This window comes from Anabrus simplex, chromosome 10, assembly GCF_040414725.1.
Source record: "Anabrus simplex isolate iqAnaSimp1 chromosome 10, ASM4041472v1, whole genome shotgun sequence".
Classification (NCBI taxonomy): Eukaryota; Metazoa; Arthropoda; class Insecta; order Orthoptera; family Tettigoniidae; genus Anabrus; species Anabrus simplex.
The window spans coordinates 113,739,558-113,754,419 of record NC_090274.1 but is presented as its reverse complement, the minus strand read 5'-3'; the positions used below and the strand labels follow the sequence as shown (position 1 = coordinate 113,754,419).

At 38.2% G+C, this 14,862-nt stretch overlaps 1 protein-coding gene across 6 annotated transcripts in view; it reads right to left on the bottom strand.

The window, feature by feature from the left end:
• stau (double-stranded RNA-binding protein Staufen) overlaps window positions 1-14,862 on the bottom strand; it is a 252,712-nt gene that overhangs the window by 143,152 nt on the left and 94,698 nt on the right. For all 6 annotated transcript variants that reach the window (XM_067154523.2, XM_067154524.2, XM_067154527.2 and 3 more), the window contains one exon: window positions 7,586-7,793. In XM_067154523.2, the coding sequence (XP_067010624.2) occupies window positions 7,586-7,793 (208 nt within the window). The remainder of the gene's footprint in view (window positions 1-7,585; window positions 7,794-14,862) is intronic.

The following is a 14,862-nucleotide window of genomic DNA, read 5'->3' as shown; positions in this document are numbered from 1 at the left end:
TTGTCGTTTGTTAGACCTGTAAGTTAAAGTTGTCGCAATATGGCATTTATTAGATTTTAATTTCATATTTTTCAAATTTCATATTATTTCTATTGTTTGTATTATTATTATTATTATTATTATTACTATGATGTTTAAGTGCTCGTCTAGGTGCTACTTTGTTAGCAGAGCATAGGTTGTGGAAGAAAGCGAGGACCACGGCGATTATCCTTAGCTAATTTTCGAAATTTTATTATATCTCATGCCGTTTGTTACGTTGCTGTGACTACGAGAAAGTATTATTTAACTGATGACATGTTTCTTTTATAGGTTGTAATGGTTACGTGCGTATTCCTAATTCTCGTTTATTTGTGGGTTTTTTTCATGTTTGACCGAGTTCAATATTCGCTTCCTGAGAGAGCTGCCTATGGTCTTTGAGAAGGCATTTGAATGTGTTTGGCATTTTGTCCGTCATGCGGTATCTGTGTTTTGCTGTTCATAACCTGTTAATTGCCTGAAATGGAGGAAATGGTAAGTCACTGTCTATAACAAATTCTTTCACTTTCATTGACAATTTTCCTTAAGCGTAGTTCGTGGCAAGCCTTCAGCTAACCACGTGTTTTTTTAAAAGTTGTATTATCACATTGCGTGTGCTGTGTTTGAATTTTGTAAGTCTTCCCTAACAAGTTTCAACATGTATTTGATCATTTAAAGTTTTCTAGATCTGTGCGTTTCTATCGCAATATCTGCGTGATCACCTGATGCTTTGAACTACCAGTATGTCATGTAATTATGCTAAGTGCTGTATTTCTTGTGTGACTTTGCTCGCGTTCGTATCTGTGGGAGACAGCTGATTACTGACCTACTCCGAGTCTGTGAGCGCTCAATTCCAATAAATTTACTCGTGTCATAATCATCTTGTTATTCTTCCAGATGGTGTAAATAGTGTGGATTGTTGTACTAATCATCGTGTTCGGGTTAAGTTTTAACATGGAGTCTCATTGGATTTTATTAAACATTTGTTTTGTAAATTATCAGCAACACATTTTTAGGTTAATGTTTGTAATTTTTCATAGACCTTTTTCGAGTTTCTGTTTTGCAAATATGGTGTTTCGGCATATTTTCAAAATGAGTTTTTTACTGCGTGTGGTATTTTATTTAGCAGTATTCTTTGTATGCGATCTTTTAAAATTATGTTATGTTTTGGCTCAGTGTGTATCTAAATTTCTGGTCATGTACTGTGCGGTGTTTCGATATTCTACTGCACCTGGGTTTGTTTCCGAGTAGGTATGGGACTACTTGGGCGGTTCCCAGCCAGTTGCTAAATTCTTCTATCAGCTAAAAGAGATTATGGGGTCCCTGAATCTGCGTGAAAATGTTCCTAGTTCTTCTGTTAAGAGTTTCCATCATGTAATTGTCTGTTGCCTTGTTACGTACTTTTATTTACCCGTGTATTCCTATACTTGCTAGGGAGGGCTCTATGAGGACTGGGATAGTCTCATAGGGCGATTTGTGTTCACCATATTTACAGACCTGCTTAAGCCGAGGCCGTAATGGCAAATTTTGACGGGTTATGGATCTGCACTTCTGCTTACGATATATTTGAAATCTGATGTACATCTGATATGAGATTCTTCTGTAATCTTTGGCCTAATATTAGGTGGCTAGATGAATAATATGTAAATAATACTCCACTTTGAAAATAAATCAGTTCCCACATCATAAAGTACTAATGTGGGAATACATTTTCACATTCAGCTTGAAATCAGAAAAAAGTGGAGTTGTGTCACTTTGGAAATAAGCCCTTCAACTCAGTATATACCAAAAATTGTTTCAAGAAAAGAATTCTATATTTTAGCCATAATCAAACATAAAACCTTGAATGAACACAACATGCTGTACCGCAATGATAATGAAGATAAATTGAATGAACTCTTACACAAAAAGTAGCACTGTCTGGTTCTATCACATGAACAAACATGTAACACTTTCAACTTTTCTTTCAATTAACAACGGATCACAGCTGAATTTACTCCAGCCACATTAAAACCTCCGGAACACCACACAACCACGACCATGGTAAAGTAGAAGGAGATTCAGCGCATGAGACGAAAAGAACAACAGATTTGAGCATTGTGATATTCTCGTTTCAATTTAAGCTGCAAATAAGAACAATATTCTTGCCACATGGCAGATAAGAGATGCACATTCAGCCATTCCGCAACCAGTCTGAGAAGGACTTTCAGCCATTAAAGCAAATGCATGAAACTATTGGAGTTGCAAAACACATTAAATTATGAATTTCGATTTGAACTATTTTAATTATTGTGATGTACATACGCCATTGTCATGTGTACCTTAAACTTGTACACAAAACAATTTAGTTATAAATTAATGTTTTCAGTAATACAAATACTGGTATTAATATATTCTTCACGTAATGGTCGCACCCTACCTTTTCGAAAATTTTTGTATAAAAAGTGCTGTAATGGATTTAAAATTAATCTTCGCGATGATACGATGCATATTGATTATGTGTACATTTTCTTGTCTGGCCCACTGCGTATTCAAACTTCAGGATTCCATGGACTTTCTCTAATTGGTGATGGTGTGCTATCTAGCGGTCGACTCGGAATTTAAGCAGCGAGGTAGCTAAGTTGTGCTGCTATCTGGGCGCTAGGAGTGAAGCTTTCTCAGTCGTAGTCAGTCGACAATGCAGATAGCTTTTGGTTCTGATTATTGCTTCTTAATCTGAAGACGCTGGAACCTATTCTCTACTGATTGTGCTTTAAGAATAGAAAATCATGATGCAAGAAGGGGAGATGGTCGAGAAATTAGACCATGGGTGATGAATTGTCCATCTGGGCGATAGGCCTGAACATTTGGTTATCCTTTTGAATATTTAATAGTATATTTTGTTTCCTTCGACCTCGTAAGTAAGCTGCATCCATCTTCTGTACTGGACTAAGCTACCAAGGAATGGATTAGATAATAGTGTTAATACGCGGAGATATTTAAATTCGAATGTGAAATTCTGCATGTGGTTTTAAAAGAAATTAACTTCCTAAAACAGGTCCTCATAAAAATCTTGTAACATGGTAATATTTTTTTTTAGGCTTCAGGTTGTAATGATCATTTTGGCATTTGTTTACCTTCTTGACTTCAGTTAATTTTAGTTTTGTGCACAAAACAAGTTATGTTTATTATTATAATATTTTCAAGCCAATGTCGGCCTACTAATAGAAAAATATTGTGCTTTTAATGTAGGGCTTCTAATGACTTCCTCGGTACTTCAAGTGCTTGTTTTGATTTCGGTGGTAGTCATCTGTTACACTCTGTAACAGGAAAACATACCGTGGCCATGCTGTGTTGTATTTGACATTTGAGTATCGTCTTATTATTGGTAACTTGACTTTCAGCTGATTATTTTGGTGAGGATTTTGGTTCATGAGGAAGGTTTTTCTGATGAGTTTGATTTACTCATTTGGTTTAAGCTACCGTACCTTGGAGAATTTTTGGGTTATTTATCCTATTATGGATTTATGTGCATGTTTCGAATGATTTCTTGGTGTTAACTGAAGTTATGCTTGTTCGGAGATTTGATTTAATTCTAATGCAGCCCTGGAGTAACCGAGAAATTCATTAGGGAAATTTCAGCTTTCTTTCAGTAATAGGTATCTTAAGATTTTAATCTTCTATTGATCTACGTTTGTTTATTGTTCAAAAAAGATTTTCTGCCTCCTGGCAATTTGAGTCAGTGTTAAAATAATTTATTTTCAATTGATATCCTTAATTTATTATTCTGAATGGTGTTCACGTTCATTGTGCAGTGGTAATTGATTTTTGGTTAATTAGTTTGAGGTCGAAAATTCTTAAATTATTTACCTAATTAAATTTTGTTTGATCAATTTAATTTGAGTTATTTCAGCCAATTAGTTAATTAAGCTTATTTTAGTTGATTCGCTAGGCCTCTTGTGTCCAGAGTTTCCTCACTCAGCGACGGCCTTTTGTTGGGATAATTCCTAAGTTGTCCTTTTACTTATTTTATCCCTGGTCGTGCTAACACTCTTGACATTTACCTTATGTTGTGAGAGTGCGATGGTTATGCAGTGAAATACAGTATTCAGATGCTCATCACGGTGTAGACAATGTTGGAGGGACTAAGAGAATGATATAAATTAATAAGAAATAATTGCTTTTATGATGAGAGCACCTATTAGCTCCACAGTTCTGTAAACTGACAACTGTAAGTATTGGAGTGATATTAAACCATGTATTCTGAGAGAACACCATACACAACAGCAAAGGAAAATAATGTTCAAGCAGGTATTCGAGGTGATACATCCATTGATGCTTTACTTTCTGCAGTGATACATATGTAGAAATGTTATATGATCTTTTCATTACCCCAGAACTGGCAAGTGTTGAATATTCAACACTTTCATGTTTCATCATTTAATTTCCTCAGTTCAAGAGATCTCACGAGTCTACTTTTTGTCATTCCCCATGTCCACAGCAGCCATGAGTTCATTTTCATTCATAGTTACAACCTCTTTGGGGACAATTGCACGAAAATAAATGAGTGGAGTTTTCCCGACCATCTGAGTGCCACTGCTGTAGTGTTTGTAAACCTTCACAGGTTCTGCTTTGCTATTCTATTCTATTTCATATCGTAGTTTTCCGTTTGGTGATACATTATTAGTAAAATGTGCCTAAATATGGCATCTTCATTACAGAAAATTAGTTAGGTAGTATGGCAAAATTTGTTGGAAGATGACAGTGATTGATCTGACTGAGGATAAATCAATAGATTCAGAGCCTGATTGGGAATGTATAGCTGCCAACTTTTAGAAATAAAAAATAGGAAGATTTTTTAATTCTTGGATTTCATCACATATATCGCTCCACGGTCTAAGTGAAAAAGGGCAGGATTAAAGGCATACATATCTACAGTTAAAATGTGAATTGACCATTAAATTTAAAATCTTAAACTGAAAAAAAATTGTTCACAAGAAAATGTACCTAATCACTCTCATTTATGACACACAGGAATAATAATAATAATACAGTCGAACCTCGATATCTCGAACCCCCATTACTCGAATTTTCAGTATCTCGAAGTAACTTAAATTTTCCGGCCATTTGTCCTATTCTTCACGTGTATTTATTTCTCTATTCTCGAAATTCGGTTACAAGAATTTCTCGATTTCTTGAAGCAAACATTTCCTCCCTTGAAGCAAAAAATTACTCTGTAAGTCAAATTTTGTGCAACATTAACTATGCAATACGGCATTTGTGGTTTGTGAGGAACAGTTAACAAGGGTTACAGTGAAGCTGGAATCTAATATGACGGGGACCGGCAAAACCTCGCCGTTTTTCGGGTGTCAATTAATTACCGGTCACGTACGAAAGCAAGCCCAGAAGTCGCTGATGACAAGCTCCGTGCGTGGTATTGACGAGAAGTTTCAATGTGAAGGGAGGAAACAAACAGAAGAGACTAACGGATATTTTTCCAAAGGTGTTTCTTGTCTTCTAAAAAGTTACTATAATAAGTGTTGCAATTAAAGTGATGCCGTAAAATAGAGTTTCTTTGTATATTTTAAAGTACCGTTAAACATAACGCATTCAGTAAAAGCCCGTAGATACATATGATTCAATTATGTGCTATACATGCTCCATAACGATGTTCTCTACATCTCGAAATTTTATTTCTCGAGCTGATTTGCATAATAGTTTACTTTGTTAGACTGTAAAATGATCGGAAATTTAATTTTATAGGTATTTGGATATAACATTTGTTATGTTTTTGGCCATAATGTGAAGAGGAAAAACCAGAAACTGTCACCGACACAACTCCCTGAAATACATTAAACTCATTAAAATTATGAAGTAAGAATAAACAAAAATGCAGTGAAATACGCGAAACTACCACATTAAAAACAGATCGGTAGGTCTCATACATTATTAACATACGATTTTTACACGGGGAAAAGCACAGAGCCGCTAGAACAACTCCAACGAAATAACGCACAGAAACGATGTTATTAGTGCGCGAGCCACACAATAAGAAACTCATTCTTTCGTCCCGATTAACAGAGTCGCTAGCGCGCACTAGTCTCTCTTGCTTGTAGGACGATTGCCGTCCCGAATCTCCAGCCGAAAAGTACAAATTGTAGAAACACAATACACGAAGGCGACGGACGATACACTCGCGAAATAAAGCATCAAATAAAAACGCATGAAAATGTGGTTGGGTAAATTATGCAAGCATATAAGAATTTATCTTTTATCCTAGGGGAAGAGTATTGACTGTACTGGAGGTTATATTGGTCAAAATAGGAAGAATTAAAAATAAATCGGAAAATCGGAAGACGAGCTAAAAAAACGGAAAGTTTCTGGGTAAATCGGAAGGATTGGCAGGTATGGGAATATGCATCAGCTATTACTTCGCCTCAAATATCCCAAAATGATGACAAGCCTGCCATACATCAACCAATAGTAACAATGTGGTTTAATGTTACGCCTCCTGAGCAAGGCACACCAATACATTTTCCCTAATAGTGTCAAGAATATACCTCTCAGAGTGATCAAACTTTTGCTTGTGCATTACAGGTACATTATTGACAATCCGCATATCTCTGTTTGCGACATGTTCTAGTTCCTTATAATGTAACCTTGCATTAATAAGTTTTCTTGTGACGAATAGGTGGAACCACAATATATTATTAATTTAATTGTAATCTTAGTTCAATACAGACCAAAAGAAATTCTTATCATTCAATGTTGAAGTTTTGTGTACATACGATCAAATGCTTTATTATCCTGAATCTAGGAATTACACTTTCTGAACAGACTGCACATTCTTCTAGTCAAAATATTTATGCAATTTTGTGTCAACACAACAGTCCTTAGTGTATTAGCTCTAGACACGCTTATAAAACATGGTAGCTTTATTTCATACCTCGTGGATATTTTGTATTTTATTTAGACAAAAGTAAAAGCTAGCAAAGATTTAACGTTGCCAGTTCTAAGAGTTAATGAAGAAATTGAAAATAACTAAGCTAAATGGCAGAGTTATTTTAAATAAGAACTTTCTTACATTCCAGCATGATTGAGAATCACCACATTGTTTATAATGTTTGACAGTGGCTTAATAACACATTACTGAACAGATGGATAAATCAAGTACAACTGTAATAGTTATCCTCGTTGTTGGTTGGAGGAATCTTGGGAGCGTTTTACTGACAAAGAAATGAACCAAATCAAATTTTGTCTTCTCTTTTTCTTTTCATCTGTAACTTTTCGCTAGCTACATAGACTTTTACAAGCTTTTTGCAACAGGGGCATGGTACGAAGAGCATGTTTATTGTACCTAGATATATTTCATTTGAATAAGTGTTAAATTACTTGCATGTCTGCAGCAAAACCACAAAAATAGTCTGAACTTCTTTGAGCAGACCCCTGCAGATAGACTGGGTACATGCTGTTGGCAAGAGGAGGAAGAGACTGGCTACCACAGATCAAGTAAATTCTGGCAAGGAAAGGAAATAAATTTCAGAATTAAAAAAAAAAAAAAACAAAAAAAAAAAACTATTCATATACTCACTCTTCCCCAGTCGCAAGTTGCGCGATGACTTTGGTGGAGGATGTTTGTACTGCGTGTGCTGGAGGGCTTCGCTGGCTGCTGAGTGCTGAGCTTTCTTGATGCTAGCACCCTCAGCCGAGTACTCCTCTTCGCCTAGTTTGAGGGTCACTGTAAAGCGCTTTTTGTGAGCTGGGCCTTGTTCATTCGTAAGACGATACTGATGTAGGATCTGTGGAAAAAATGAAAATAACTAACTATAAACTTTCTACATCGTCCAAAATAATAAGGAACTTACACCGAAATCTTTTTAAAACCCAGTACATGTTTTTAAGTTTTAAGGTATGAGGTACATTTATATGCGTCTAGAAATTTCAGTTCAATTTTTTTTTTGTTCTTGACGGAATATACTTTCCTCTTTAATCTGGTGAAAAAATGTTTCATTACGATCAGTACTTCAAAGGATATATTTGTAAACACACAGTAGTCACTTTGTACCTTCCCTGTAATACGACATTCATTTTAACCCTTTGCCTTCCCCTATCATAAGGCGACTATCCAGCTGGAATTGCAATTTTTTCTGAGAGTCATTTAAATCCAAATAGACGCAGCTACACAGATGCCACCACTTTAAAGAAAATAACACAGAAGTCAAACGAATCAAGATATGAATGTAATTTTTTTGTATTTTGTTTCTAAATGATCAGTGCATACTCACTGCCTGACAAAAAAGTTAAGCACCCAGAGAAGTGGTTCAAAGTGAATGAAACTACATAAGCTGAAAGACCATGTGCCTTTATTGAAATGATTACAACATGGGATGAAAGAGACAAGGCCGTTGGCAGTTACAGGTGGAATGTTGGCACCAGGTCAGTTGGGTGTTGCCCCACTTGCCGCAATGAATGCCCTTATGTGGTTCGGAATGGTCTTAAACAGCCCTTGGATCCTCTCCTGAGGCAAGTTCGTCCACAGTTGCAGCTGTCCTCCAGATCTCACAGGTTGATACTAGGACGGAGTCCCCTTACAATGTCATCCTACATGTGATCAATGATAGAGCTGTCCAGGGATGTTGCTGGCCACGGGAGGACCTCAACATGCTCTACGCAGTCCATAGACACACAAACTGTGTGTGGACACGCATTACCTTGTTCGAACACTGTCCCAGGGTGCTGCGCCATAAGGGGTAGGACATGTGGACGCAGAATGTCTGATGTATCGCTGTGCCGCCAAAGTCTGCCGAAGCACTATTAGAGGTGACCTGAATGCATATCCGATGGCTCCCCACATCATGATGCCAGGGATTACGCCTGTGTCTTTCCCCAATATGCCCTCAACACCACCAAACCCCCATACGATGGTCATCGGAGGTTATGGAGAGGCGGGACTAGTCATTGAACATGAGACGCCAGTTGTCCTCTGTCCATGCCTCCCAGGCAAGGCACCACTCCAAACACAGGCTTGGTGTTCTGCTGGCAATGGCAACCGACACACGGGGCAGTAGGACACCAAACCAGCGGATGCAAGACATCGAGACACTGTGCGGGAACTAGCATGTTTCGTTATTAGTTGTATTACATTAAGGCTGATGATGGCCAGCCAGGGCTGAAACTAGTCCCTAGTTTAGTAATGTAATTCAATAATATTGCATAATATAGTATTGAAAAAGGTCGACCATACGACATTAATTTAATAATTATTGTAATCACAATTCATTACAGATCAAAACCATGGAGTTTATATCCTATGATCTCCAGTACATGTTCGCGGATGGTGGGTGCCCATGTTGTGGGATCCCTCAATGCTTGGCACACCATACAACAGTCCTCCCTTGGGGTGGTGTTTCTTGGTAGACCCATACCTGCACGTGATTGGGTGCCCTCACGTACCCACCGAGTCCAACATCGGGCCACTGTGGTATCTGAATAGCCCACATGCTTGGCAATTGCACAATACGACCAACCAGCCTCATGCAGTCCCCCAATGCAGCCTCTCTCGAATGTTGTCAATTGATGGATAGGCTGCCTATCGCATCTGTGAGGTATCGCGGATGCTTCGTACTGTACGTAGTCCTCTCTGCAAGTCTTGCTTAACTGTCTCACAGCAGATGACTGGTAACAATAGGATGGTGCCATCACAAATGCACTCTGGTGGGCATTCTACACTTTACAAATCCTTGAAAATCTAATCATTTACTCACACATCAATGGTATGCATGTATACTGAAATGGGATAATATTGGACCACTCCTGGGTGCTTAAATTATTATTTTTTTTTTTTTGCTAGGGGCTTTACGTCGCACCGACACAGATAGGTCTTATGGCGACGATGGGATAGGAAAGGCCTACGAGTTTGAAGGAAGCGGCCGTGGCCTTAATTAAGGTACAGCCCCAGCATTTGCCTGGTGTGAAAATGGGAAACCACAGAAAACCATCTTCAGGGCTGCCGATAGTGGGATTCGAACCTACTATCTCCCGGATGCAAGCTCACAGCCACGCGCCTCTACGCGCACGGCCAACTCGCCCGGTTAAATTTTTTTTTGTCAGGCAGTGTATATACTCACCATCATTTTGGATCTCCACATTTTGCTCCTGATGGTATTTAAAAAAATCACCCCATCCTGCACAGTGGTAGATCGCACTGCTTACATCTGAATGTTGTTTATTTGCCTCTACCAGAAGCTGCCCTGTATTTCATTTGTAAGCACAAACCACACATCATTGCATGATCAGGTATCTTCACAAGAGAATGAAATAATTTAAGAGATGGAATGCCAATGGGTAGACCTCTTTTCCTGCCCTTATGCTTGCGTGACGTGAAATTCCTGATGAGCTACTGAACCAAAATTACGTCGGAAGTTCAGCTGTCTGTTTCCATGAGCTGTGAGAGCTTGGCGATTACTTAAAGAATGGAACTCTTCACAATGCATATATCGATCACAAAATGAAAAATAAATTTCTACACACACACACACACACACACACACACACACACACACACACACACACACACACACACACACACACACACACACACACACACACACACCTTTTAGACGATCGCCCAACCCTGTCGTATTCTCTTTTCTGAGCACTGATGCCCATGCCACCCATACAATTAGTGTATTTTATGACAGCATGAGGGCAATAATATATAAGTAATAATAATAACAACGTAAACGTTTCCACCTTTTCAATACTAAAATATATTCACAAAATTATAAATTACACGGTACTAGTTTCGACCCATCTAGGGGTCATCATCATCAAGATCACTTTTGGCAAGTGATCTTTGCTCCAATACGGCTGATGATGACCCCTAGATGGGTCGAAACTAGTACCGTGTAATTTATAATTTTGTGAATATATTTTAGTATTGAAAAGGTGGAAACGTTTACGTTATTATTATTACTTATATATTATTCTCAGTTCAATACGGACCAAAAAACATGAAATTCATAACCATTAAGCATGAGGGCACTCAATTTCAATTTCTTCATTGCCTTTACCAGTTTTCCTTTTCACAGTACTATCATTACAGAATCTGAATTTGTCGACAGAATAGTACATTTATCGTGCCAAACTGTTGCTGTTCCTCCCTTGTTTTGCAATTTCCTACGTTTTCCCCTCTAGTTTCAAATTTGTAGGTTTCCGAAACTGATCAGGCTAACCCTTTCTATTTGCGCTCATTGTTGCACAACTGCAGGTGTTATGCGTTAGCAAAAAATTCATCAGTTTTGAAAAACTAAAAAAGTTTTAAATGAATGTGATGCCATTTTCCTCAGTATGGCTCTGTCAGATGTAAAACCACCAATTCTCCAAATAATTTCTGGTCCTGTGTTTCCTTCTTCCCTTTGTAAATCTCAGAAGGTAGCCATTTCCACTGTCAGCAATACCCAAAGCCTTGTACCACATTTGGTGGCTTTCCCTGACCTCTCCTCTGCTGTTAAAGCAATTGAACTGTAGCAGGGTATATTTTGTAAACTTAGATTTACTGCTAACGTGAAGAAATCTTAGTGTTATCAGAATTTAAAAAAAGAATGCCCCATTAAGAGGATGTGCTTTAGGACCTGGAGAGAAAATCAGATATCTGAGATGAAATATATCTGAGGAATTAATATTCAACAGGGACATATTAACCCATTCCAAAACCAAAATTAGGAAAATTAACAGTTACAAGTTTAAATGCAACTTAAAAGTTTTTCAGTCTGTCGATCACACAAATTCAATATAAATATTACACTATATCATACCTGTTAAAAACACACTATTAAACACAGAATGACATGTTTCATTTTTAAAAGATCAGATTCTATCAAGGACACTCAATATTATTTATGTTTATTTCGGTCGAAACTCCTCGGTATTTGAAATTTGGAACTTTTCTTCACGAAGTCCCGATTTGTCTCCACTCCAGCATACAACAACGTGAAGCGTTTAAAAAACTGTTGCTCTTTCATTGTCTGGAATCTAACTGGTTGCCAGTCCACAAATACTCCATTACGCCCCCCCCCACCTCTGGTCTGGTCAATGATCCGCTGCACTTCCCCTACATGTCTTTTACCCCTAGTGTTCCCTTATTATCAACATCACTATTGTTGCTACCCTTATTATTTTCCGTACTACAATCTTTTAAAAAAATATAGAAGTGTTCTTAATAAGCATATTAAAGGTCTGCCTATCAACACATTCACGCCCGTATCCGAGTTATTGCCTAGAGCACATGCCCATGCTCTGGACCGTATCAGAGTTAGGGTGGATAAGCACAACCTTGAATCATAGCCGTTCCTACGCAGCTGTGGTTTATTTTTGTCACAAATATGTGCGACAGAGATGAGGGTAATACCCTTACGAGTGCTTCTACCTGCTTCTGCTCACCAGAAACCATATGGCCTTGGAAATTTTCCCTTCCAATGCATTCTTTTATTCCGTTTATGAACACATGCTAGTTGCTTTACGTCGCACCGACACAGATAGGTCTTATGGCGACGATGGGACAGGAAAGGCTAGGAGTGGGAAGGAAGCGGCCGTGGCCTTAATTAAGGTACAGCCCCAGCATTTGCCTGGTGTGAAAATGGGAAACCACGGAAAACCATTTTCAGGGCTGCCGACGGTAGGGTTCGAACCTACTATCTCCCGAATACTGGATACTGGCTGCACTTAAGCGACTGCAGCTATCGAGCTCGGTCGTTTATGAAAAAAGGCTAGTGTTGGCTAAGCTAGCTGTGTAGTTTGTTTGTGATTGCACAAGTGTGTGTATAATCACGTTCTGAAGTGTAACCAAGGTGCTTAGGGACAAGTGTTGACAAAATTGCTGACATCCTATTCAATGAAGACTCAGGTGATGAACTATTCTTGAACTAAGTAAAAGCAACAGTAATGACAGTGAAGAAGATTCTCCTGCATAAGTGACAGAAATCACAGTACCTGAAGGTCTAACATTAACTACCACACCTTCCAGAGATACTAGGACTTCCTTAAGGTGTGTGCAAAATTTTGTTTCCATATCTTGCTTAGTTTACAACTTATTGTGAGAATTTATTGTTGTTTACTGTGCCGCTAACGGCTGAAATAGCTGGGCCAGCTATTTAAATATCTCGCTCAGATGATGGGCATGAAAGTGTTAAGGTCGATTCACACATATCCGGAACGTGACTGTGGCACCCGTGATGTGATGTCATCTTCTGTGAAAATAAAACATCGTCGCCCTGTAACGAAGCGAAGAGTTCCAACACTTCCGTTGACAGCATTTGCCGTGACCTTCAGTGATCCAAGTTGGCAAAACGTATTCGTTCGCTAACGATATTTTGTTTTCACGGTCGTGATTTTTCTCTTCGCACCTTTCTGCTTCTCAGTCATCTTTGAGTGCTGTGGTTATCTGTGCGAGTCTGAACTGATCCTTACTTCCCGAAATTAAGGATGAACTGCTGATTGAATTAGTGAAGGCACACCATTTTATACAATTTAGCTGATCCAAAATACATGGTCAGTGGCTTGAAGAAACATATTTGGGATGGAATAGGAAAGAAAATAGGTGACTAAGCAATTATAACTTATTAGTTTAAGAAAAACTGTTGTGACAGTTGATCCAAATTTAGTGAATTTAGTAACATTATAAAGAATTAGAAATCTGGGAAAGAAGGCAGAAGGGCATTGGATCAAAGAAATTCAAGAGGATCTCAAAACAGTTGGACTCAAAATTACAGATGCAAAGAACAAGAATAAAATTACCACCCTTCTTAAGATTCACAAATTCTCAACTGAAATGATGCATAGAAGGTCCGTAGAGATTTCAGACGAATTAAGAACACTGATCAGAACAAATGAAGAAGTACTGGGCAGATAAGAAGAATCAAACAGTACATGGAAGACTGAAGTGGTCCAATGTGCCAATAAAGTTAATAATAATAATAATAATAATAATAATAATAATAATAATAATAAATCTTTAAACTTTCTTAACCCGTTCGCCCTCCAGCGCTGGTTCCCCCCCCCCCCCTCAGACTCAGCGAGGGATCCCACCCATACCGCCTCAAGGGTTTTATGGCTTTCCCTTGTATTTCCGACTAATATTCTCCAGCTGCGATATTACAGAATCCACTGGATTGTTAATGGTTAACACTTTTCACACTGCAAATTTTAGTTGTGCTTGGGTATGAATATACTGGCATTGCTTATTTCTTTTTTCAGATGGCTACATTAAGGGTGGTGTGCACCATCTGGAGCAAATTACTCCGGAAGTAGCGTTTACTAAAGAAGTAAATTACTACGGGAGTTATTTACTTCGGAAGTAACGTTGGAGATTTTAAGAACAATGTACTCCTTTAGTTACTACCATAGAAGTAGCGTTCATTACTCGCGGAGTATAGTTGTGTTTGCATGTTTTCTTTAAAGAAATCTAAGTATATAAGGTTATGTGCGATAGGAAATGGGGAAAAACGTAAGTGACAAAAGGTAAATGCTTGTTAGTAGAGATGATGAAGATCTATGCAAAGGACATAGTGTAAGAAACAAGACAAAGGCGCTGGATAAGAAAATAAATTCATGGAAAGCCGTGACAGAAGAATTCAGTGCTTCGAGTGACGGAAAAGACGGTGAAGAGCAAGTTAAAATTCTGTGGAAGGACTCAAAAGAGAAGGCTAAAAAAGCAGAAAATCATGGATACACAAGAAAAATTTAAAATGGTGGTTTCTTCATACAGATCGCCTACATCCACAGCCAAATTGTTTCCCCATTTTCACACCAGGCAAATGCTGGGTCTGTACCTTAACGCCACGGCCGCTTCCTTCCCACTCCTAGGCCTTC